The 26,209-nt window shown below is 40.3% G+C and overlaps 1 protein-coding gene across 1 annotated transcript in view; it reads right to left on the reverse strand.

The window, feature by feature from the left end:
* The window catches only part of ACSS3 (acyl-CoA synthetase short chain family member 3), a 281,025-nt gene extending 263,017 nt beyond the window's left edge, over positions 1-18,008 (reverse strand). Inside the window, exon 1 of the mRNA XM_007953165.1 lies at positions 17,695-18,008. Within this exon, the coding sequence (XP_007951356.1) occupies positions 17,695-18,008 (314 nt within the window). The remainder of the gene's footprint in view (positions 1-17,694) is intronic.
* Positions 18,009-26,209: the final 8,201 nt, after the last annotated feature.

The raw sequence follows: 26,209 nt of genomic DNA on the forward strand, positions 1-26,209 counted from the left end.
TGTATGGAAAGTGAATTTGCTCTGTAAATCTTCACCCAAATCACAATAAAATAAATAAATAAGAATTACAGTAAGGGGTATTATTGTTATTATTATGATTGTAATGATATATTTTTGTAGCCTGTCACACTTTAACCACCATTCATAAAAACATACAAATATATGCATATAGAGGAAAATCATCTTTTAGGATTTAAGAGATTCTCAGTAGTATTATTTCCAACAAATACATTGTGATGGTTAAGGTTGTATGTCATCAACTTGCCCAAGCCACGATTCTCAGCAGTGTGGCAGTTATTTTGTGCTCACCCAAGTCCATAAGTCAGATGTCAAACTGAAAGCTTCTCATGATTCATGTAGGTGCAGGCGCTGACCAGCACAAAATCAGCTAGCAGTATGGCAGGCTGCTGGTTGTGGAGGTTGAGGAACCCGAGATTGGCAGATGAGATGGCAGGCTACTGGCTTATTTGCTAAAAGGCTGAAAATCCCAAGATCTGTAGGCAATAAGGCAGGCCACAGGTTCAACTCCAAAGAATCGGAGACCACATGATAAACAGCCAGGTGCAGGCTCTATCCTGAGCAAAATGCCAGATAGCTTTTCCAGAACATCTGTATATACTGAAGCAGGCCACTCCCCTGAGTAAACTCCCTTTTAATTTGATTGGCTTACCTGCAGTGTCCATGTTTTTGGCTTGATTACCAGAAATTCACATTGACTTAAAATACCCTCTCTTACAGCTTAAAGATATATGAATTAAGGGGATGTTGTTGTATGCTGTTAAGATGATTCTGAATCTTAACAACCCTATATGACAAAGTAGAACTGCCTCATAGGATTTCCAAAGCTGCAATCTTTAGGAGCTCTGGTGGCGTAGTGCCTAAGGCATTTGACTGCTAACCAGAAGGCTGGTGGTTCAAACCCACTAGCCACTCTTCGGAAGGAAGGTTGGGCAATCTACTTCTGTAGTAATATCACCTCACAAACTCAAGAAGGGGTCTCTGTGAGTTGGATCCAACTCCATGGCAGTGGGTTTGGTTTGGTTTAGAATCTTTACAGAGCTCTGATGGTATAGTGCCGAAGGCATTCACTGCTAATCAAGAGGTTGGAGGTTCAAACCCATCAGCCACTCCACAGAAGGAAGACCAGGCAATCTACTTCTATAAAGATTTACCACTTTGGAAACCCAAAAGGGGGTCACTATGAGTCAGGATTGACTCGATGGCAGCCCGTTGTTTTTTTTTTTTTTTATTTTGGCTAATATTTCAGGAAACACATGTTGAAGTCTGCTTCTGTAGAGATTATCAATGCTACCTGTTGCTTTTGAGTCAATTCTGACTTATAGCAACCCTATAATCTTTATCAATATGGCTAGTGGGCTCAAACTGCCAACCTTTTTGGTTAACAGCCAAGTGCTTACTCACTTAGCCACCAGGCTCCTTCTATAAAGATTACAGCCTTGGAAAAGATCACAGCTTTGGAAACATTGTCTATGGAGCAGTTCTACTCTGCTCTATAGTGTCAATATGAGTTGGTACCCATAGTTAATCATTACAGAAGGAGACTGACACATCTTTCTCCTGCTGAGCAGCTGGTGGGTTTGAACCACTGACTTTTCGGTTAGCACACAAGTGCTTTATTAATGCACCATTAGGGCTCCTTAGAAGCTCTGGTAGTATAGTGTCTAAGGCATTTGACTGCTAACCCGAAGGCTGGCGGTTCAAACCCACCAGCCACTCCTCAGAAGGAAGGTAGAGCAGTCTACTTCCGTAGTGATACTGCCTCGGAAACCCAAGGAGGGGTCACTATGAGTTGGAGCCGACTTGATGGCATGTAATAACAACAACAGGGCTCCTTAAGGAATACTGAAAGGAGCCAAGTCCTTCATAATTAAGCTTAGATTCATTCAGACAAGAGAACTTCAAGTCCCATGATGCCTTGACAGATGGTGTACTGGGCATTTTGGGTCCAGTTGGGATGGGTGATTCAGGTTTTATCTATGTGCAATTCATACAGGAATCCAGATTTAGTAAATAAATAAAGAAGCTTAATCTATATGTGGTGAAGTTTTGAAATCAGTTCACCTGAAATTGACAAGGCCCTGTGCACACCACCCTGGAAACAATAAAGATCACCAAGACCTGATCCCTGCCCTCCTATTATCTAGTGGTAATGTTAAATTATAGGTAAGAGAAAAGTGTCAGTGGAGTGTGAGCTTATGTAGTGGATGTATAGTGGCAAATGGAGATGACTACTGAGCACTCTTTAACAAATTAGCCTAAATGGATAAAAGATGAAAGATGTTGTGCTTTTTTAGGAATAAAACACTAAACAATAGAGCCAAATCCTTAGGCACACACACACACACACACACAACTCACTGCCGTGGAGTCAGACCCTATTCATAGCGATCCCTCCTTGGATTTCCGAGGTGGTATCTCTGGAAGTAGATTGCCTAATCTTCCTTTAAACCACCAGCCTTCTGGTTAGCAGTCAAATGCCTTAGGCTTATGCCATCAGAGCTCTGGATGGAGGTGAAATCAAGAAGACAAGGGCTGGCTAGCTCTAGAGAAACAATAAAGACTTGCATTCCTCTAAAATGGAAGGAAGACAAATAGAAACAGAGAGGATAAATGAAAAGAGAAATGAAATCCTTGATTTGAAAATTTTAGAATTCTAACATTGCTCTTTATTTTTTATTTTGTTTTTTCTTTCAGACTCTAGGTCTTCCCATGTAAATAGTCAAGACAAACAAAAGTTAGTTACAATTCATCCCTAAGATTGGGCTCTGTAATGTAATCCAACTGGGTTGAAATTGAGTTCACCACTGTACAATCTCAGACTTAATATGTCTGCACTGTATTTCACACAGTTATAAAAATATATTATAAATACACCTATTTATATGGGAGGATTGATTCAAAGAGATAATGCACATACTGTGCTGCACATACAGAGAAAATATTTAATAATTAGTAACTGCTATTGTTGGCCATTGCTGCTGCCATTATTGTTGCTGTCATTATTAAAGATAATGGATCAACTTTAAAGTAGAGCATGGCTCAGTCACAAGCTGGACAACAATCATGTGAGAGTTTCCTGTTCAGTCTGCTAAAGATTTTCCAAATATCCCAAGTCTTATAGTGGCCAAGGAAGCATCTAATAATTTTATATAGAGTGTTCACTGAAAGTTGTCAATATATGGGAATAACATAGCTAAGTGAGAAAGATTACAATTCATTGGTCTGTGCTGGATTTGAAAATGGAGATATTCAGCTGGAGCAATACAATTCCTAAGAAATTCCTCTCTGCACTTAACATATGCCACTCATCAAGATCTCCATGTGTCTAGCTCCCTCTTGCTTGCAAAGAAGGGGACCAGGATAAGACAGAGGAATGAAAGAATAACAGGAAGAAATACTATATGTAAATGGATAAAAATTAAATAAAATAAACAAATTCCATAATTAGAAATATACAACAAATCCTAGTATTTACTTTTCCTGATAGATTGAAGGAAAGAAAAATTTACAAATATTCAGAATTAGTTGAATTACACTATTTCTCACCATCTTCTCATAAAAATAACATTACAGTATATTGTAAACCATGAATAATGTGGTCATTATAGATTTTCCTTAAGCCAGAAAACCAGCAGAGCATTTTCAAGGGGGAAGATTAATATTGCTTTCTCTTGTCCAGAAAACATTTCTAAAGTAGGTAACTACAAATATGAAGTCTTTCCCATCTGCAGGATTCTTGCACACAATATAATATAAACAGGCTGCCCAGCCCCCTCAAAAGAGTATCTGTTATTCCACAGCTAATATGGATAATTGTCAAAAGTTTCTAAAATTTAGATCCAATGTTTTTAAACTCCTCTTACATCATTACTAAAAAAAAATAATAATATTTTTAAAATACGGATTTCAGTGGAAAGGGGGTGAGAAAAGAAAGGAAAACTGAAGTGAAATGAGACAATTAGTACAGAGCAATATAATGTAGTATTTAGGAATATAGACACTGGATTCAGACTGACTGGCTTTGAGTTCCAGATCTGCTATTCACCAATCTATAAATTTAGGCAATTTTTTTAAGATCTCTGTGCTTCAGTTTCCATGTCTATTAAATGAGAATAAAATTGACCCTATCTCCCAGGAGTCTAGGAGCTCTGGTGGCATAGTGCCTAAGACATTTGACCACTAACCAGAAGGCTGGTTGTTCAAAGCCCCAAGCCACTCCTCAGAAGGAAGTTTGGGCAATCTACTTCCCTAGTGATACTGCCTCGGAAACCCAAGAAGGAGTCGCTATGAGTTGGATCCGACTTGACGCAGTACGTTGCGTACATTGCCCCAGGGTATTAAGGGTATGCCACTACTATTTCAAATACCAGCAGGGTCACCTGGGGTGGAGAGGTTTCACCGTAGCTTCTAGACTAAGACAGGCTGGAAGAAGGAGGGGGCCATCCACTTCTGAAAGAACTAGCCACCGAAAACCTTATGAATAGCGGTGAAACACTATCGGACATATTTGACAGAGCAGTGTTTTGTTTGGTTGTACATAGGGTCGCTATGAGTTGGAAGCAACTTGACGGCCCATAACAACATCACCCAGAGTTGTTATAGGAATTAAACATATTTGTGAAGCGTTTAGTAGTATATTTGGCTCTGGCTGTTTTCATTATATGCCTGACATTTTTTATGTACATTAGCATACTTAATCACTCCAACTATCTTATACAGTTTCTATTGTTATTTTCCTCTGAATCAAATAAAGAAAAGCTGGATCATGAGGCAGTAGCAAACAAGCTCCAAATCTCAGTAACTCACGGAAACAAATAACTTCTCACTCATGCAACCCCACTATGTGTCCAGGTGGCTTCTTTAAAATATTTTAGCTACACATTATCGCTCAGCAGTCCAGAATGCTGGTATCCTACGTGTGCTTCCACAGTGGCAAGGCAGATGGAGAGAGGACTAAAGCCTGATGCTTTACCAACTAAATGCTTCACCCTAAAGTGACATGTCTTTATTCTTCTCATTTCCTTGGCCAAAGTTAATCACATAGCCATGCCTGTGTACATAAATTCAATTCTATGTGCTCTGAAATAGAAGAGCACTAGATAGTGCTGGACTATAGTAATATCCATCTTAGTCCTATTTTTTATAATTCCTCCACTTTCATTTACTTTGGAAAAGGTACATTTAAAGAGCAGAGCCAAGATTTTAACTCAGAAATCAGTCTGTTTTCTCCACTAGCAATAATCCTCAATCTCCACCCCCTCACCCTCATCCACCAAAAGTTTGCCTAGGTGGCCCAAATGGTTAAGGGCTTGACCATTTGCTGGAAGGTTGGCAGTTTGAACACACCCAGAGACACCTCAAGGAGCTCTTGTGGTGTGCTGCCTAAGGCATTTGACTGCCAACCAGAAGGTTGGTAGTTCAAACCCACCAGCTGCTCCATGGAAGGAAGGTGGGGCAATCTACTGCCATAAAGATTTACCTCCTTCGAAACTCAAAAGGGCGTCACTATGAGTCGGAATTGACTCAATGGCAGTGAGTTTGTTTGTTTGTTTGTTTGTTTGGAGGGGGGAGGCACCTCAGAAGACAGGCATGGTGATCTGCCCCTAAAAGATCACAGACTTGATAACCCAATTTAGCAGTTTTACTGTGCACACAGGAGCTCTAGTAGCATAGTGCCTAAGGCACTTGACTGCTAACCAGAAGACTGGCGGGTCAAACCCACCAGCCACTCCTCGGAAGGAAAATGGAGCAATCTACTTCCATAGCGATACTGCCTCGGAAACCCAAGGAGGGGTTGCTATGAGTCGGGTCGGACTCAACGGCACATAACAACAGCAACAACAACACTGTGCACACGTGGGGTGACTATGTGTCAGAACTGACTGGACGACAGCCTACAACAACATCCACAAAATACGGAATCTGACGAATTCCCACTGGCAACTGCAGCTAATTTCAGTCAACACTAAATATGGGGGGGAGCAGGTACATTCAGGATATTTTTGGTTTTCAAAAGCACCTAACTCCCAATTGAGAATCAATAAAACAAGAAAACGAAGGTGAAAAAAAAAAGGCAGTGAGATTAGATACTTTTCCAAGTTCTTCATACATTCACTTGATTTATTTTGAAACAGGTCAATAATACTGATTTTATGTCTCTTCAGCTGTATTTTTCATCCTTTTACCTTACTGATTTTTTTACAAATATCTCTAGTGCCCAACTCTACAGTAGATAATGAGCATTCTTTTATTTTTTTCCCCAAATCTTCCCAAATATGTCAGCAACTTAGTTGATGTATCCATTTAGAAGAGAAATCTTTACAGATTGTACTTGGCAAGTATTCAAATATAACAACCTAAAGAGAAGTATTTCTTACTGTCCAGAGTTAGTTCATAAGTCAAAGACCTACGGATGTTAGTTTTTCACCTATTCAAAACAATTGATGTTTTTAATCAGTCAAGTTCACTATTTACCTACAAGTCACATAATTAGACTCTATCCCTGAGTTAGTATCTGAAAGAGCTTGTTTTTATTCTCATACTTTCAACTGGACTCTTTCAAAGTCTTAATTCTTAAATTTCATTTTTTCTAGATATTTTCAAAGAATAAACCTCTCCTTTCTATACACATTCCTGCCTCATTAGATCTCAACACTGACAAAAGCAAAATATAAGTAGTATCTTTAAGTTCTCTATACCCATAGTTTTAGATAAGGGATTTGAGATCACTATAGGAGCTCTGGTAGCATAGTGCCTAAGGCACTTGACTGCCAACCAGAAGGCTGGCGGTTCAAACCCACCAGCCACTCCTCGGAAGGAAGATTGGGCAATCCTACTTCCATAGTGATACTGCCTCGGAAACCCAAGGAAGGGTCACTATGAGTCGGGGCTGACTCAACGGCAAATAACAACAACAACATTCAGATTTACTTCACAAAACTGTTATCTAGGGAGGCCATTACATTCATATATATTATGGCAAAGATTCATTATTCTCCTTCATATTTCTCTCACAAATGTCACACTGCAATGAAAGGCCATGGAGTTGCTTCTTGTTGTTTATAAAAGTGGAAATTATTTTTAAAAAGAAGCAAATAATTTCAACCATGGCTTCCCTCCACCCCCCAATCAACTAATAGTCTATGGCACAAACAAATGGAAAGTAAGCTGCCTTCCAGGAGGTGCTAAGAGTGTGGATTTTCCCCCATAGCTGGTCACAGCTGATTGAATTTCCATTGTTCATTGATTGCACCATTTGCCAGGCAATCCATCCTTGCTTATGTAATTGCAGCATTCCTAGTTCACTGTGTTCTGTCCTGAAAGTTTAGCAGCATGACAGGCTGAGAAAATTAGATACGGCACAGAACTGAGCTACTGACCTTCAGAATATAAAATAAGGCCCGTCTTGTAAAATTGATCTTTCTTGATGAGGTTATTTTGAGGGACTGTATTTCTAACAGGCAATTTTTCATGCTGACTACACACCATCTGAAAATGTTTTTTCAAAAAAATATTTACAAAAATGATTAAATTTAAAGCTTAAAGTGTACCCATGTTGTTGTTGTTAGGTGCTGTCGAGTCAGTTCTGACTCAGAGACCCCACGTACAAAACAAGAAAATACTGCCCGTTCTGCACCAACAATCATTACTGTTTGAGCCCACTGTTGCAGCCACTGTGTCAATCCATCTCATTGAGGGTCTTCCTCTTTTTTGTTGACCATCTCCTTTACTAAGCATGATGCCCTCTCTCCCAGGGATTGGTTCCTCCTGATAACATGTCCAAGTAAGTGAGACAAAGTCTCACCATCCTAGCTTCTGATATATATATAGAGAGAGAAAGAGAAAGTGAAAGAAGAGAGCTTTATACATATATATATATATATATATGAATATGAATTATACCCACTCTGTATACAATGTTATGAATAAATTCATTTGATTTAGGGTATTGTCAAAAAGGTGACAATTTTTCTTTTAAATAAGACTCTCACTTTCGTACCACAGTTAAATATAAGTTTAATAAAATCTGATAAAAATGATGGATGTGTCATAGAATATAAATAAGAAAAAAAATTAAAAGACTGGATTTCCTAAATAGGGTAATGTGGCTGAGTGTTTGTTTGCCAAGGAAGCAAAGTTCAGTGGGACAATAAAGTTACTCTCTAGTTACCAAAAATAAAAAAACATTTTTCTTTTTTTTTTTCCTTTAAAGCAATCTAAAATTCACAGAACAATTATTAAGTACAAAACAAGTAAAAGACAAGGAACTTGTTATCCCCCTAAATCATTTGCTGCCATGATACCCCATCACCACAGAATATTTTGGTATGCAATTGCTACAAAAAAAAAAGGACATTCTCTAGGGGAATAACAATAACAAAAAAAAACCCAAATCCACTGCCATCAAGCAGATTCTGACTCATAGCAACTTTGTAGGACAAAGAAGAATTGCGCCATAGGATTGCCAAGGGGCAATTCCATAAAAATCCAGTAAAGATTTCTAAATCTTCACTGAAGCAGATTGCCACATCTGCATGGCTAGGAAACTATCCTTCATATGACCCAGGTACATTCACATGCTATTATCCTTTCTCTCCTTCCTGTCTCTGTCAAATATATCCTTGGATGTTTTTACTTACTACCAGTTCACTCTGTAATATTCTGGTTTTGGTACTCATCTCTCCATTGATATCACATTACTGAAAGCCGAGGATCTCTCAGTAACGCCTGGTTTCTTTCAATCCTCAATACCTCAACATTTCCAGAACCAAAAAACCACAATAGTCAAAACTAATGGCAGACAATATATATATATATTACAATAAATAATGCTGGGGACAGTGGTTAGCAAGCTCATGCACCATTTAAAGGGGGCAGTAGCTACTAAAGTCAAGTCAAACATTGCTATGCAAGAATACTGGTCTATTCCAACTACTGTAAAAAGTCAAGGAAAGATTTACTCAGGGAAAGAAACTAATTTTGTTGGTTATCAGGGATGGAAGGGAAGGAGAGGGAAAATTTAGGACTAGTTGGGGGTCACATGTTGACTTAGGTGAGGGGAGAGACGGTATGGAAAGAGTCTGTGACCAGCATGATGACAATGGTGAAAGGAAAGGCACTGAAACATGCACATAAGATAAAGACAACAGAGGCAAATACTGTTACATGAGCAATACTGCATTACCACTGGCACCAAACACCAAATATCTAAATGCATAGACAGGAAAGAAGATCAGGTGGAGGTAGGCAAACAGTAATATACCCTAGATGAAGGATAGATTTGGCTGAAGATAATCTTACATAGGCACTTGTGCTACAAAATTAGCCATACATATTACAGAAGCAACACAAGACAGGGTTGGAGTAACTTCTCAGAGACAACCAAACACCTTCAGAGAGAGAATCACCAGGCCTGCCAACTTGGGACCATAGTCTCCAAGGACATCATGCTCAATTGGCACAACATAGTACATAAAAATTTTACAGCCTACTTTGGTGAGTAGCATCTGTGGTCTCAAAAGCTTATGAGCAGCTATCTAAGATGCAAATATTGGACTCTTTTCATCCACAGCAAAGAAAACCAAAGTTATCTGGAAACAATTCGTTCAAAGATAAGATGGACTATGAGGACCTCAGCCTTCATGACCCTGAGACCTAGATGGTACCCAGCTACCAATGCCAACCACTCAGAAAAGGATCAAAACTGGAGATCTTGAATAGAGTGGGAGGAAAAATGTGGAACAAAACTCAAAAACACAAAAATGACCAGAATTATTGGTCAGAAAGACTCTGGTAGAACCCCCGAGAGTATGGCCCCAGGTTACCCTTTGGGCCTGGAAATGGACTCACTTCCATGGATTGGCCCTCAGCCCAACAGTAGAAAGACCTACATGCAGAACACCTACCCCAGGGTGATGCACCCACCTACTATAGGGAGATGCACCCCTTAGAGCAATCAGCCACGAGAAACCAGAGGACAGCATTCACAGAGTGAAAGCTGGACAGACAGGAATGCATAGATAAGAAGGGCACAGGGAGGGGGTAGTCACAGGAAGGGGAGAGGAGGAGATTAGTTTATGGTCAAGTGATGGTAATGGGGGGGGGTGAAATCAAATGTGCATGAAATGTTGAACTAAAACAAACTGGCTTTGCAAATTTGCACTCAAAGCACAACTAAAAAAAAAAAAAAGAACGCTGGTCTATTGCTGACAGATAGGTGGCTTTTGTTGTTTTTGCTTTCCAAGAGAAATCTAAAAACTGAGTTATTACAGGAAATTTGGATTTTACATGAAATGTCACAATGTTTAAACATTAACAACTAATTAAATTTAAAAAAAAAATAGCATCGGGTCAAACAAAACCTATGTGCTGGCTTGCAGTTTGGTTATATCTAAAGTCCAAGAAGTTAATGCACATGCCTGAGCTCATTGTCCCAAGTCTTCCAAGACCATCTTGAAACTATCTCTTTGAAATCAAGTATAAGTCAAAACAACCATTGCCCCCCAACTGGTCTACACAAACACACTTGCCTCTTTCTTATCTGTATGCCTTTGTCATGTTGTTCCCCATACAGAAATGTCTTTCCTTTTCTTCAAATCGTACTTTAAGATTCATTTCAAACACTAACATTTCCCAAAACTTCCTGGACCATGCTGGCTTATGAAAATATCTCTTCCACATTCAAAGATAATAATACTTATAGGTACTGTTGCTGGACAGTCTGTATTCTTTTTAGCATTTAATCCTAAGTAATACATAGTTTTATTGTACTCATTTTACACATGAGGATATTGTAGCTTGCTAAAGGAATGTGGCAGAGCTGGAGTTAAACTTAGATGTTTTCAGTGCAAAAAGAGGAAAAGGAAATTCATGTGCTGGTAACCCCATTATCAATTTTGGACTAGTTGGGGGTCACATGTTGACTTAGGTGGGGGGAGAGAGAGAAACTCATGTGCTGGTAACCCATTATTTGATTGCTGTTATGTGCCAGGGTCATGGGTGGGGCAACCAGTCAATGCCCTCAGCAATTGACCAAAACATTGGTGATTCAAGTCTGCCCAGAGGTGCCTGGGAAGGAAAGCCTGGTGATCTACTTCTAATAAAGCAGCCATTGAAAACCCTGTGTAGTGCAGTTCTACTCGGACTCACGTGGAGTTGTCATTAGTCAGAGCTGACCTGATGGCAACTGATTTTTGGCTTTATTATATGCCAAGACAAAATTTTTAAAAAATCCTTACCATTACCCACAAGACTTTCTCCTCCTACCTGTTGGTAATTTCTTATTTTATTTATTTTTTTAAGCTCAAAGCACATTACCCTTGTTTCAGTTTCTAGAATTCACCAAACTGCTTTATACTTCGAAGTATTTGCATGCACTGTTTCCTTTTCCTAGAATATTCCTTTCCCCTTCTCACATTTCTACTCCCTATTCATTGCTATCTCAGCTTAAAAATCCTTTAGTACCCTCCCATAATCCTTCGTGAGAAAACTGTGTAACCCCCTCCCCACTAACCATGGTATTTCAGAGCATCTATTGGAATTCTAAATAAACAGTTGTATAGTAATTTAATACATATCTCCCCTGCTGTGCACTTCCTTCATTACCTCTTTCATCATTTTATCTACGCAGTACACACACTGAGTGAATGACTGGTAGCCTTTAACTCTTACAGGTAGTTTCAAGACTAGGAAAGATTAAAATTCTTTAATCACATAGCTAGTAGGTAATTAAGATCATACACATTAAAAAACCTGCACTATTTTCCACTACAAGAATATCAACCCAGTTTAAATCATTTTCTAATAATCTGCCTTTAGTTGTTATCTTTTCCATTTCAGCATATACCATCATATTTTTATGCAAATAATTCACACATTATATAGTTTTTACAAACTGTGCGACCCCTTTGCACGTTTCCTATGCACATCATGCATGTTAAGTGCGTGTGTGCATTATTTACATGGGAATCTTATGTGTGAAAAATATAGTAACCTGTTAATACATTATATTCTAAACCAAACAGTATGTGAGAGTGTTACCATTAAATATTGCTTAAATAAAAATAAACTAAAAGGGAATGAGTTGATGGTTGAGTGAACCACAATGCATACTGTAAAAATGAATTACCTAGTAACTTAGAGAGTGCAGCTGGATTTGAGTTTAATGAGAGGCAGCAGGACACCTAATTCATCAGAAGAGAACAACCAAAACATCCAGTTAAATTCCAGGATTAGAGAAACCACTAGGCTGTGACCTTTCAGAAGCAGATCGCCAGGCCTATCTTCCAAGGCACCTGTGGATGTGTTTGAGTCACCAGCCTTTCAAGTAGTAGTCAGCTGAGCGCTCAGCCATTTGCACCACCCTGGCCCCTTGAAGTCTGTATTTGTTGGTGGTGGTTGCCATGGAATCAATTCCAATCCATAGTGACAGCAGAATTACCCCACAGAATTTTCTTGGCTGTAACCTTTCTGGAAGCAGATCACCGGGTCTTTCTCCCGTGGAGCTGTTGGGTGAATTCAAACCACTAACCTTTCCATTAGCAGCCAAGTACTTCACAGGTTGTGCCACCAGGGCTCCTTTGAAGTCTATATAATCAAGACTTTATTGTTCAAAAATCCAGTATCAACATTATAAAAATCATAATCTCCAAACTGAGAGCAAAGGTGGTTCTTTGTAAATTTCTAAAACACCTCCATGTAACTGATATTTGTTTTTCAAAGATTTCAGAGATCACACTTCTTGAAATGTGTTTTATAGGGTTATTTAGTACAAAAGAAAGTCTATTCCGTTTATCACCCTTAAAACTTTTATTCCACTTCATGTGTAAAATGTCGGGTAGTTTATGCCATTATGAAAGCTAACATGCAATCCTGTATGTGGGTTGAGATTCTGATAGGCTTGAGTTTACTTTCATATATAAGGGAAGTTTACTTTCATATATAACAGACAGATAAGCTTATATAGATGAAAGAGAATCTCTCTTGTCTTTGGGAATCTGAAGAGTATTAGTGACTATAAGAGTATCAGCTCCAACTGTTGTTGTTTTTATGGGCTGTCAAGTTGGAGGACTCATAGCGACCCTTCCTTGGGTTTCCAAGGTGGTATCACTATGGAAGTAGATTGCCCAACCTTCCTTCCAAGGAGTGGCTGGTGGGTTTGAGCCACCAGCCTTCTGGTTAACAGTCAAGTACCTTAGGCACTGTGCTACCAGAGCTCCATCTAGGAGAGAACGATTAGCTGTCACAACCCATATTCATTTAATATCTTCCTTCCCCAGATCCAAGATTCAAGGAAAATAAACAAAACTCTTTCACATCTGTGTTAGACTGGGTTCTCTAGAGAAACAAAACCAGTGAGAGAGAAAGAGAAATTTATCTTAGGAAAATGGCTCACACACTTACAGAAGCTGGCAAGTCCCAAGTTCTTGGACCAAATGTTAAGCTGGAGGCTTTTCCCAACTCATGAAGCTGCAGGGACTGAAGAGCTCAAGGTTGGCAGGCAGTGTACTGGTTGTTGACTCCAATGAATGTCGAATCCAAGATTTCCAAGCTGAATGGTGGATTGTTCACTCACGTACAGTTGTAGGCAGCACAACAAAATCCCGATCCACAGAAGAGTGTCGCTTTTCCCACAATGTCCATAAATGTGCTGGAAGCAGGCCACACCCCTAAGGAAACTCCCTTTCAATGGATTGGCTGCTCAAAACATATACATCTGATCCCATCATTGGAGCAATCCATATCATGATTGTTTAAACCACACAGAATTGTGGTCCAGCCAAGTTAACACAGAGCTCCAACTATCACAGTCCACGCTTTGTCAACTTGGCAGTTGTACACATCTTCTTAACCATATATAATCTCTAAAAAAGGACAATTACAAAGTCATATTTGCACCTAACATGATATGCTAACATACATACAACCAAAACGCATTAACCTTATTTACATTTCACAGCTCATAACAGAAGGAAACAAAAAATTTGATGCACATATACAATGAAAATACAACAATCACAGTCCTCGTTTCTGCAACTGGTCATGTGGTTGTAGCTGATATTCAGAACTATCTTCTCCCACCACCCATTCTGTATTTCCCTTGCCCTCAGCAAGCACCTCAGCTTGTTGTGGTTTTTTGCCTGGTGGGGTGACCCAAACCTTCATTCCTGAAAGGTCTGGCTCATTAGCAGTCATATAAGAAATGGGTTGCTGTAATTTTCCATTGACTTTAATCACAGGGCATGGTAGTACTAAAAGACATCCTAAAGCATCTCCTGTATTCCAGACATATTCTTCTTTACCTCCATTATGTAATGGCAATCCAATTTCCCCTTGGTAATCAGGATCTATCACACCAGATAGTACAGTAACACCCTTCTTTGTCTGTTGATCCAGAGGCATGAGGAAGTTAAAATGACTGGGTGGCATTCTTAACTTCCAGTTCAATGCAATCAGTATTGTGTCTCCAGGTGGGAGTATTCCTCCCTTTGAGACTAAGATCACAAGACCCACAGAGCATAGGGTAGCAGGTACAGGAAGGGAAATTTTTTTGAGCGGGTCACTAGGGGTAATAGTGAGTGGTACCACTCCCGTTTCCACCCTTTGGTTCCTGGACCTGTCAATCCTGGCTATTGGAGAAACAGCACCATACATTGGACATTGGTTTAGAGCATATACAGCCTCCTGGTGAACATTACCCCAACCCTCCAAGGTATCGCCACCTCATGCCATGGATTAGCAGGGCCCTCTTTACTAACAGAGGCAGGATCACTAGTATCTTTATGATTAATCAAATTCAAGAACCAATTTAGGAAGCCCAGCCTTATGATTTTGTCTCTCTAGAACCACTCTTGGTACCAAATGTGTTAGACTGGCATCTCTATAGAAACAAAAGCAGTAAAGCTTATATATAGAGAGAAAGAGAAATTTATCTTAGGAAAATGGCTCACACACTTATAGGAGCTGGAAGTCCCAAGTTCTCGGATCAAACGTCAAGCTGGAGGCTTTTCCTGACTCACGCAGCTGCAGGGGCTATGAGCTCAAGGTTGGCAGGCAGTATACAGGCTGTTAACTCCAACGAATGACGAATCCAGGATCTCCAGGCTGAATGGTGGATTGTTCGTTCACGGATAGTTGTAGGCAGCACAACAGAATCCCAATCCATAGAAGAATGTCTCTTTTCCCAGGATGTCCATAAGTATACTGGAAGCAGACCACACCCCTAGGGAAACTCCCTTTCAATGGATTGGCTGCTCCAAACATATACATCTGATCCCATCATTGGAACGATCCACATCACGATTGCTTAAAGCACACAGAACTGTGGTCCAGCCAAGTTGATACACAATTCCAAGTATCACAACATCAAATTGTGTCTGTCTTCACAGACACAAATAGCTATAGGAGCAAAAATATTATCAAACCTATGAATCCTGTCATTTGACTCTCATTGTTAAAATTCATATGCCAGCTCTGCTCTAGAAAAATTGTTGAGGGGGAGATGCACCCTGTCCTTGAGTCTGGATTTACAGAATATTTTTTAACCAAGGAGGAGTATCTGCAATTAGGTGTCCAACAGAGAAACAGGCTCAAATTGAAACCACTTATTCAATGAAGTCTGGGATTAGATATATGGTCTCCTACCTCCAACTTTCTCTTCAATCCTGATCTACCAACACAATTTTTTAGTAAGATTGAATCACACTGATGACATAAATGCAGACTATAAGATTTATCTCTTTCTCCCTTTGATCCTTCAAGCTGCTATAAAACAGGTATGATTCTCAGAGTACAAAGATAAAGATCCAGATAAAATGTAATCAAACATAAGTGATCTACAATGTACTGAATTTTTGGAAATAAAAGGACTCTTCTGGAAAAAGAAAAAAAAAACTATTATAGAAAATTTCCTGTTCTCAGAATAATTTCCTACTCTGAAACTAATAGTGATGTGACAATGCAAAGGTTGCTATTCTTCTAACACTGAGAGTGCTTAATCAATAGAAAACATGATCTTATCCATTACTCAGTTAAACCTCATACTACTTTCATATTTATATTTAAGGAAAGTTAAACAGAGAGATTAGTTAATTTACCCTTGATCACATAGTCCGTATCTGTGAGATTTGGACCACAAACCAAGGTAATTTGCCCCCAGAATCCATGCTCTTAATCATCATGACACCCAAAAGGCAGGGGCCTTATTGTACTCATTGTTGTGTATTTACTATGTGGTCCACAGCAGAGCACATAAAAGGGTCAGTAAAACACTAGTGAATAGATAAAACAGGATAGAGCAAGCTGCTCAGATTCTAAAGGGGAAAACATGAAAACAGTTTCCAGTCATGAGAAGACAGGGCATGGTGTAGACACAGAACATGGGAGGACAGGACATGGTGAGGATCCAGAACAAACTCTGGCTGACTTGTTCTCCATTGCAATTTCCCTGCTCTCGTCAGGGAAACCTTTGTTACAATCCATGTGATTCCTCCCATCCCATTGCTGAGTAGTACTATTCAAATTTCACAGGAAACATCCCTCCTTAATGCCTGGTAAATTGTGTAATAGTTTAAGCACTCAGCTGTGAACCAAAGGTTAATGTTCTGATTCCACCAAAGGCTCTGTGGGAGGAAAGACCTAGGGATCCACTCTCATGAAGATTAAAGGGTAAGAAACCCTAAGCGGCAGTTCTACCCTGTTCCTATAGGGTCTCTGAGTGGGAATTGACTGAACTGCACACAATAACAACAATCTCTGGTAGACAAGAACTACCATACCCTTAGGGGCTAGAGGTGCAGCTCAAAGAGGAGTTAACATTGAGCTTCTCATGAACAGTGTGCCTCATCCTCAATATCCAGGTAAATTTGGTATTTATTCTGCAATTGAATTGTGTTTATTCTCTTATCAAAACTAATGTTAACAACTGTACACCTGGAACTCAAGAAAGAAAACTTTACTCCTACCATGATTTCTAAGCCACCTGGCCTATATCTGCATTCTTCTGGGTACTCACGCTACAGCTTCATATATACAGGCTACCTCCAGTCCAAACCACTGCACAGCCTGGCACAAAACTCCCTGCCCAATCCACTTCCTTACCCACCAGCCCACTTCCCGCCACTTCAGCCAACCCAATTATTTGTAACCACAGTCACAGTTCAAGGTGTTTCAACCTCCTGGATTTTGACTATCAAGCCTTTATGGACCTTGACAAGACATCATCCTTCCCAAACACTGCTTGAGTGTGAGTGTACTGAAATCTTTCTATAGAAAGGCAATAGAAAGTCTTTGAACCTTCTTCTTCCCCACAAGGTGCCGATACTTGGTAACACTTCTGTAGACTACTTGCATTGTTGATGTAGCTGTCTTCCCTACTGGACTGTGCTGTCCCTGGGAGAAGGCCCTGATATAGCCATCTTAACATCCCAAGACCCAAGCAGAGCCTTGCACAGAGGAGAAGTTCATAGAAAACAGAGACCCCAATAGGAAACTGAATCCTCCAAGACAAGAAGGCAAAAGAGTGATCATGAAAATGAAGTTAAAAACCAACTGAAAAATCTGAACGCATCTCTGATTTTTATTCGTGCTAGTTAGTCGAATTCCAGGTTCCAGGAGCCAGGGACTCAAGGGCCCAAGAAGTTAGGAGAGATCAGGGTTGGCCAAAGAGTCACTCACCAACTGGTGGAAGGCGGGTGTCTGTTCTCTAGCGTTTTGGTCCAGGGCTTGTACCAGCTAATCTGCTCAGCAGCTTTGCCCCAGAACCTCTCTGGGTCGGTCACCGAGGCCGCGAAGTGGGTCTTGTACTCTCCGCCGCCGCCGCCGGAAGAGAGCGCCCGGCACCCCAGACCCCCCACACTGCCCCGCGGGCTGGGGGCCACGTAAGCCCTGCGAGCCGGGCCGGTTCCCCTTCCCGGAGTGGACCCAGGCAATGGTCCCCCGAGTCCCCCTGCGCCGGTAACCTTGCGACATTGCAGCCAAGTCGACTTCATTGCTGCCCACAGTCCCTGACTGAGTCTCACAAGCGACAACTCTAGCTCCTGTAACTTCTTCGGGCCGGAGGAGGAGCAGGAGGGAGGCGGGGAGCAAATTCCGAGTAAGCCCCAGAGCCCAGGGGTAGGTGAAAGTCAGACTATAGTCTTCAGGAAAAACCGACCTGGAGCCACTGAAGAAGCAACAGGTTGGAGTGGGTCACAATGTCCTTGAGCATGGTGAGTAGCAGTGCTGCAAACAAATACAGTCCCCGCGGACATTTCCAATCTCGCGGCTCTCCCAGGAAAAGCGGAACTTTTCAACTTTTCAAACTGCAGAATGGCCTTCCTTCTTCAGCACACATGCACTCTTAGGAAAATACTAACGGACCCGACTCGCTTTTAATGTTCGAACAAGCAACTGTACTTAGCTTGCGCAGTTTAATCTTCAGAGAGCCAACTCGTGTAGGCTGCAATGCCGCTGGCCTACGCGAAATTTGCAAGCTCTGGAGTTGCGTCAAAGCCCCGCATTGTTATTGTTGTTTTTAAGTCAGCATAGTTCCTGGTTGTTTAACAGCAGACGGTGGCTCCATGGCGAAGACTGCTCCGGGCTTTCCTGACAGCTGAGAGGATAAGACTAGTGAAAAGAGGCTTGGCCAGCCAAATTTGCAACTGCTTCCTGGGCACTAGGAAAGGTAACCAACTAGCACAGGGATTCACCCACTGACTGGCCTCCACACAGAATCTAGAGGCAAAGAGCAGAAAGGACTTGTTGCATTTCCTCCTTTCTAAGGAGCTCTGGTTGGGAGCTCTGGTGGCGCAGTGCCTAAGGCACTTGACTGCTAACCAGAAGGCTGACAGTTCAAACCCACAAGCCACTCCTTGGAAGGAAGGTTGGGAAAACCACTTCCATAATGATACCACCTCTGAAACCCAAGGAGGGGTCACTATGAGTCGGGTACCATAACAACAATTTCCCTCCTTGGAGTTTCTCTGCCCTTTCTCTTTTTCATGATCAACCAAAAAAGGAAGAGCTAAGCTAAAAAAAACAATGAAGAAAATCTGAAGAGGAAGCTGAAGAAAACTAGAAGAGAGAGAGGATATAAATTACTGCTTGGATTTACCGTGCCTGCTTCCTGATCTTTTACTATTTTTCATGATATAGTGAAATTCGGTTCAAACCCACCAGCCACTCCTCGGAAGGAAGGTTGGGCAATCCTACTTCCGTAGTGATACTGCCTCGGAAACCCAAGGAGGGGTCGCTATGAGTCAGGGCTGACTCTACGGCCCATAACAACAACAACAACAGTGAAATTCAGGTACAATCTTTTGCGTTATTTTTATGGCAAACACATTCTGATGTAGTGTGAAGATATTTGCGGTTTTATATGTAAAGATGTGCATTTACAAATCTGAGGTGACAAATAGGGGAATGACCCTGACCCTAGGAAGGATTGCAAACTTGAGAAGCTGTAAACATATTATCCTGCAGGAAAAGAATTATGTGGGAATAAAGGCTAAACAGAAGACAGAGAAATCTAATGCAAAACAGAACTTCTTTATTCACTTAACCGACTCCCTTCAAAGGGTTCCTGGGTGGCACAAACATTTAAGCACTCTACCACGATTTGGGCCAGCCCAGAGGTGCCTTCCAGCCACTCCTCGGAAGGAAGGTTGGGCAATCCTACTTCCGTAGTGATACTGCCTCGGAAACCCAAGGAGGGGTCGCTATGAGTCGGGCCGACTCGAAGGCAAACAACAACAACAACAGAGGTGCCTTGGAAGACAGGCCTGGAGATCTGTTTCCAAAAGGTGGCAGCCTTTACCACCCTATGAAGCAGCTCTATGTGCACTGGGAGTCTCTGTGAGTCAGAACAAATACACTAAACCAACAGCAGCAATTACTCACTTTAAACTGAGAAACAAGGCATTAGAATTTTCCCTGACCTAAAATCAGTTGCTGTTTGTTTTTCCAAGGCACCTCTGGGTGGATCCAAACAGCCAACCTTGGTGAGTAATGGAGTGCTTAACCATTTGCATTACCCAAGGACATATCCTCTGATACCCACAAACCAAACTCACTGCCATCCAGTTGATTCCAACTCATAGCAACCCCAGTTGGGTTTCCAAGGCTGTAAATTTTTACTGGGGAGCTCCAGTGATATAATGCCTAAGGCACTTGACTGCTAACCAGAAGGCTGGTGGTACAAATCCACCAGCCACTCCTTAGAAGGAAGGTTGGGAAAACTAGTTCCATAATGATACCACCTCAAAAACCCAAGGAGGGGTCGCTATGAGTTGGACCCAAGTCCACGGCAGTGAATTTTAAGTCTTTCCTGAAGCAGACAGCCTCATTTTTCTTCTGCAGAGCAGCTGGGGGCTTCAAACCACCAACCTTTTTGTTAGCATCCAAGTGCCTTAACCACTAAAACCACTAAAGCTCCATATGTCTTACTTTATTCCTTCTGAAGGCTTCATATCAAACAATGTGTGATAGCAAAAGACAGTGCCACTACGTGAATCCAGAGAGTCAAGATCCAAATTCAACTCCTAGCTCCGTCCTCTCTTCTTGCCTGTCAGTTTGCGTTATGCTGCTTGCTGGTATACCAGTTACTTTTCCCACAAATTATCCACTACTGCCATACAATGAAGGAGTTCTAGTGATCCAGTACCTAAGGCATTTGACTGCTAACCAGAAGCTAGTGGTTCAAACCCACTAGCTGCTCCATGGAAGGAAGATGAGGCAATCTTCATCTGTAGACTTACTTCCTTGGAAACCCAATGAGGGTCGCTATGAGTCTGAATCAACTCCATGATAGTGGCTTGGCATTACAATGAGGAGTTCTGGTGAGGTTGTACTTAATGCAATTGAGCTGCTAACCAAAAGGTTAGAGGTTTAAACCCACCAGCTGCTCTGTGGGAGGAAGATGAGGTAGTCTACCTCTGCAAAGATTTATAGTTTTGGAAAACCTATGGGACAGTTGTACTCTGTCCTATAGTGTCACTACGAGTTACTATGAGTTGGAATTGAGTCCACAGCAGTAGGTTTGGTTTTGGTTTTGGTTGTACAATGATGTCCACTTTAATCTTTCACTGAACAAATAAATACGTGAGCACCATCATTGCTTGTGGTGTGGTTCATTGGGGCAAACATGGAGAAGGAAAGAGACAGCTATTGACATCTGTTATGTGTCAGATGGTACTAGTCCCTGGAAAAGGATATCATGCTTGGTAAAGCAGAGGGTCAGCAAAAAAGGGAAAGACCCTCAACTAGATGGATTTGACAAAGTGGCTACGGCAATGGGTTCAAGCATAGCAATGATTGTGAGGATCGGGCTGTGTTTCATTCTATTGTACGTATGGTTACTGTGAGTCAGAACCATCTCAATGGCATCTGACAACCACATGTGTACACATTGTGCTGGACACTTTCAAATAAGTTGCCTCCAGTGATTCTCATAAGAGTGCCAAGTGATAACTATCATGCCCATCATTACAAACAGAAGTTAAAGATAGGGTATTGCTTATGGCCACATACTACCAAGAAAAATAGGCAGATCTCAAACCTTATCAACCCTCAGAGCTTCTAGGTCTGTGGGCCTTGAATTAGAAGTGTCCTATGATCTTTATTACCTCTGCCTCAAGGTGGAGGACCCAAGAGCAGTTGGCCCCAGCACTGTTACCTACCCCAGTGTAATCTACAAACATGATCATATTTTTTTGTACTGCCTGACTTGAGTAAGGTTGGAAATCTGACTCCAAGCACATGATTTTTATACCTGGTTGATTATCTTCCTATTTTTAAAAAAGTATAGACTTCCAATAAAACATGACTCATTGATTATCCACATCCCTCTCCTTACCTTAGAGAAACACCACTGAAACAGAGTCAAAAGGAGACGGTGGTGAAAACTACAAGGACAATGAGAACAGGAGTGGAAAAGAAACCAATTAAGGGACTGGTAAGATGATGGGTCCATGGAATATGATTTAAAAGAGAGAGGAAAGTTAAATTTAACTCATTGTGGAGGAAAACATAGATTTCCCCTCAGAAGTCAGGGACCCTGAATTCCTCTAAATGTTAGAATGAAAGTTAGGACTTAAAAATAGAAATATTGATGGAGGGGGATCTGTGTAGGAGATCCTGGATAGACAGGGAGAACAATGTGTGAACAAAACTCAAAATCATTTGGGAAAAAAAAGGGGGGAGGGGACCAGATTTGCTGGTCCAATAGAACCTGATGGAACCACTGAGACTATGGTCCCTAGCTGCCTTTCAGGTTTGAAATTGAACCCACACCTGTGGCTTCCAGTCAAACAAAAGACAAGCATATAAGTTGAACATTTACCTGAAGTAGATACACCCCTTGGAGAGAACAATCATGGGAGAAAGAAGGGCTGTTTATGCACAGGGAGACAGCTCAGGGGGCAGGAGTGGGTGGAGGGATGGACACAGAGAAGAGGTAACTATTGGGAGGAAGTGGGAGGGGAGCTGTTGCATTGGGGTAAATTGTAGTCAGTGTCATGAGACAGAGTATATGTGAACTGCTGTATGGAAAGTGAATTTGCTCTGTAAACTTTCACCCAAATCACAATTAAAAAAAAAAAAATAGAAATATTGGTACAAAGATTGTATAAGGTAAAGTTAGACCCCGCATTGCAGACTGAAACAACTTTCTCTGAACCCTTTAGTACATTATTTTCATTAATGTAATTGTATAAACCAAAGCAAAGCAAACTCACTGCCGTCGAGTCAATTCCAACTCATGGAGATCCCCATTGGGTTTCTAAGGGTACAAATCCTTATGGAAACAGATTGCTCTATCTTGCTCCTGTGGAGCGGCTCGTGTGCTTGAACCACTGACCTTCTGGTTAGCAGCCAAATGCCTTATGCACTATGCCACCAGGACTCCTTAAGTTATTGTATAGAAGAGATTATTAATTATGATTTCATTTCAGGGCAAGGGATGAGTATGAATAAAGGCATAGTATAATAAAGGCAAAGAGTCTTGGTTGGATGGAGTGTGATGTACAGATAGGCTAGTGGTGGGTGGTAGCACTAGAAAATTACATTGGAGCCAAAGCTAGATGTGTAAATAGATGTTTAAAATGCAGGTAGCATCTGAAGATAAACTTTTAATGGCCTTTAAATTAAGGCCAAGACCATAATTCAAATGTATTAATTCATCTTCAGTCTTCCTTGTCCAGCTTTCACACTGAACATGAGGCAATTGAAAATATCATGGTTTGGGTCAGGTACACAGTGTTGGTGAAGAATACTGAATATACCATGGACTACCAAAAGAACAAACAAATCTGTCTTGGAAGAAATATAGACAGAATGCTCCTTAGAGGCAAGGATGGAGAAACTTCATCTTACTTTGGACAAATTATCAGGAAGGACCAGTCCCTAGAGAAGGACATCACACTCCGTAAAGTAAAGGAAGACCCTCAGTGAGATGGATTGACACAGTGACTGCAACAATGGGCAATGATTGTGAGGGTGGTACAGGACTGCACAGTGTTTCCTTCTATTGTACCTGGGGTTGGCAGCTGTGAGTCAGAACCAATTCAAAGGACCTAAGAACAGCAACAATGATTAATTCACCAAAGACCAGATGATGGATCACTAGGTATAAGAAAAGCTTAAAATCACTGCCTGTTGAGTCTTATTTTAGTTGCCCTCCAGTAGAGTCCTCTTCATGGCAACCTTATAACAGAACAAAATGTTGTCAGATTCTGCGTCACCTTCATGATCTGTAGTATGTTTGAGCCCATTGTTACATTTCATCGAGGTTGCTCTTGTTTCGTAGGTCTTCTGGTTTATGAAACAGGATGTTTTTTGATAGCAACTGGCCTCTTCTGATGACAGTCCAAGTGAGCAAGTTGAAGTCATGCCATCCCTGTTTTTAAGGAACACTGTGGTTGTTCTTCTAAGACTGAATTGTTCCTTCTTTTAGCAGTACACAGTATATTCAATATTCTTCAATTCTACCATTCCCAAATGTCAATTCTACTGTCTTCCTTTTTCTTTATCCAACTTTTTAATGTATATGAGGTGATAGAAAAGACCATGGCTTGGCCAGAGGCACCGTAATCATCCAAATGACATCTTTGTGTGAGTAGATAGAGCTACTAGGGTTTTACTTACAACGCAAATACATGTAGTTTCTTGTATTATGAAAACTTAGCAGGTATTGTAAAAGTGTATGCAAAAAACCTTTCAGCTTGGCAGCAGGCACATGGTGAGCTGAAATTTTAGCCTGCAGACACTGCAGATTTATTCTGATTTAGTAACAGGCTTCTGAAAAATGTGCCAATTTTCACTTTTTTTTTTTTTAAATCCTCTAAAATGATAGTGCATACTAATGTAATCATACTCTTCTATATTGCATCATTCTTCCTTTCAAGCACATGGTAAGCATGATAAAGATAAGGAGAAAAAGCCAGAGGAGATAATTGTTTTAAAACAAATGTAATTCTAATTAATGGGAAGATACTCTACAACTTCAGCTAATTCTAGTAACCAGATAAGATGTGGGATTCATCCACCAGTCACAATTTTATTTCTGGGAAAAAATGTTACAAATTATTTCTGGTTAAGAAAAATAGTTAGTTGCTTCTATTTCACAAAAATGGTAAGGAAATAGACTAGTCATTTTTTTCCAGTCATTTTTCAAATTCTCCCCCCAGCCCCAGGTATAATTTACCTTGAGAAAAAATACCTCATCAATGCAGTTGTGATAGAAAATTCAATAAAAGTTACTAGTATGTTAATCAGACCACCTTTTAAATTTTTTTGACACAGATAATTCCTAAGGAACTCTCATGGTTTTGTTTCATATCCTTAAATTAAAAGGATTAAATATTACTCAGTTTTTATAATAACACTTTAAATGTGTAAGAAATATCCTAATTATCAAGGTAATAAATGAGAAAAAGGGAATGAAATATTATTTGTAATACAATTTTTCAAAAATTGTGATATTTTTATAAGTTTTTTGTCAATTGTTATATGTATGTGTTGGGGGGATATAAAATTAAAACTTCATGTCAGTTTGCCAAAAACAAGCTCTTAAGTAACAAAGAAGAGAGCAATGTTCTTAGGGTTTCAAAAATAACTTATTCAATGGAAGAAGTGTATTCAAACTGAAGGAAATATAGAGACAAATAAATGTGTTACTTAAGCTAGATAGTGAAATCGACTCGCTCATATATTTATGAAAAGCACTTTGGATAAGAAAATAAAAAAGCATAGAATATTTGTTTTTGGTCAGGGTTGATTTTAATGTCGCCTGGCCCATAATTATCTGTGCAGTTTTTCTCTAGTCCTTTTTCCTGTCCTCCAAAGCTAGCACTAAGTTACACAATTAAAAAGTACACTGTTCTATTTAGACATCATTTTCTAATCTGTTTTGTTTGTTCATATCACTTCATATCTATGTTTAGAATTAAACAACTAGACAGTAATGGCTGTTTAAGATAATTGTTCTAAAAAGGGATTTTTGTATATTTCATCAAGAGCTTCAGAGAGGATTCAGAATTTCCAGGAGAGACAGTTTGCATATGAAAAAAGAATTCAATTGACAACTTCTTGTTATTGCTTGCACATGATTATTATTATTAATAATCAAATATTGCTATACCTTGGCATTGGATATAAAGTTTATTTCTTTTATCTATGTATCTCATAGCAACACTATGTACAACAGAATGAAACACTGCCCAGTCCTGTGCAAGCCTCACCATCCTTGTTACACCTGAGCCCATCCTTGTAGCCACTGTGTCAATCCATCTTGTTGAGGGTCTTCCCCTTTTTCTCTGACCCTCCACTTTACCAAGTATGATATCCTTCTCTGGGGATTGGTTCCTTCTGACAGCATGACCAAAGTAGGTAAGACAAAGTCTGTTCATTCTTGTTTCCAAAGAACATCTGGCTGCATTTGCTCTAGGACAGATTTGTTCATTCTTCTGGCAGTCTATGATACTTTCAGTATTCTTTACCAACATCCCAACTCCAAAGCATCAACTCATTGTCCTGCTTTCACATGCATTTGAGGGAATAGAAAATACCATGGTGTGGGTTAGGTGCACCTTAGTTTTCAAAGAGACATCTTTCTCCATAGCACCTAACAACAACAACAATGTATTTGACTGTTAACTATATATAATATATAAAAATATATATTATATATATATATACACAGAGAGAGAGAGAGAGA

This window comes from Orycteropus afer, unplaced genomic scaffold, assembly GCF_000298275.1.
Source record: "Orycteropus afer afer isolate SDZICR_OR568_19922 unplaced genomic scaffold, OryAfe1.0 scaffold00375, whole genome shotgun sequence".
NCBI classification, from domain to species: Eukaryota; Metazoa; Chordata; class Mammalia; order Tubulidentata; family Orycteropodidae; genus Orycteropus; species Orycteropus afer.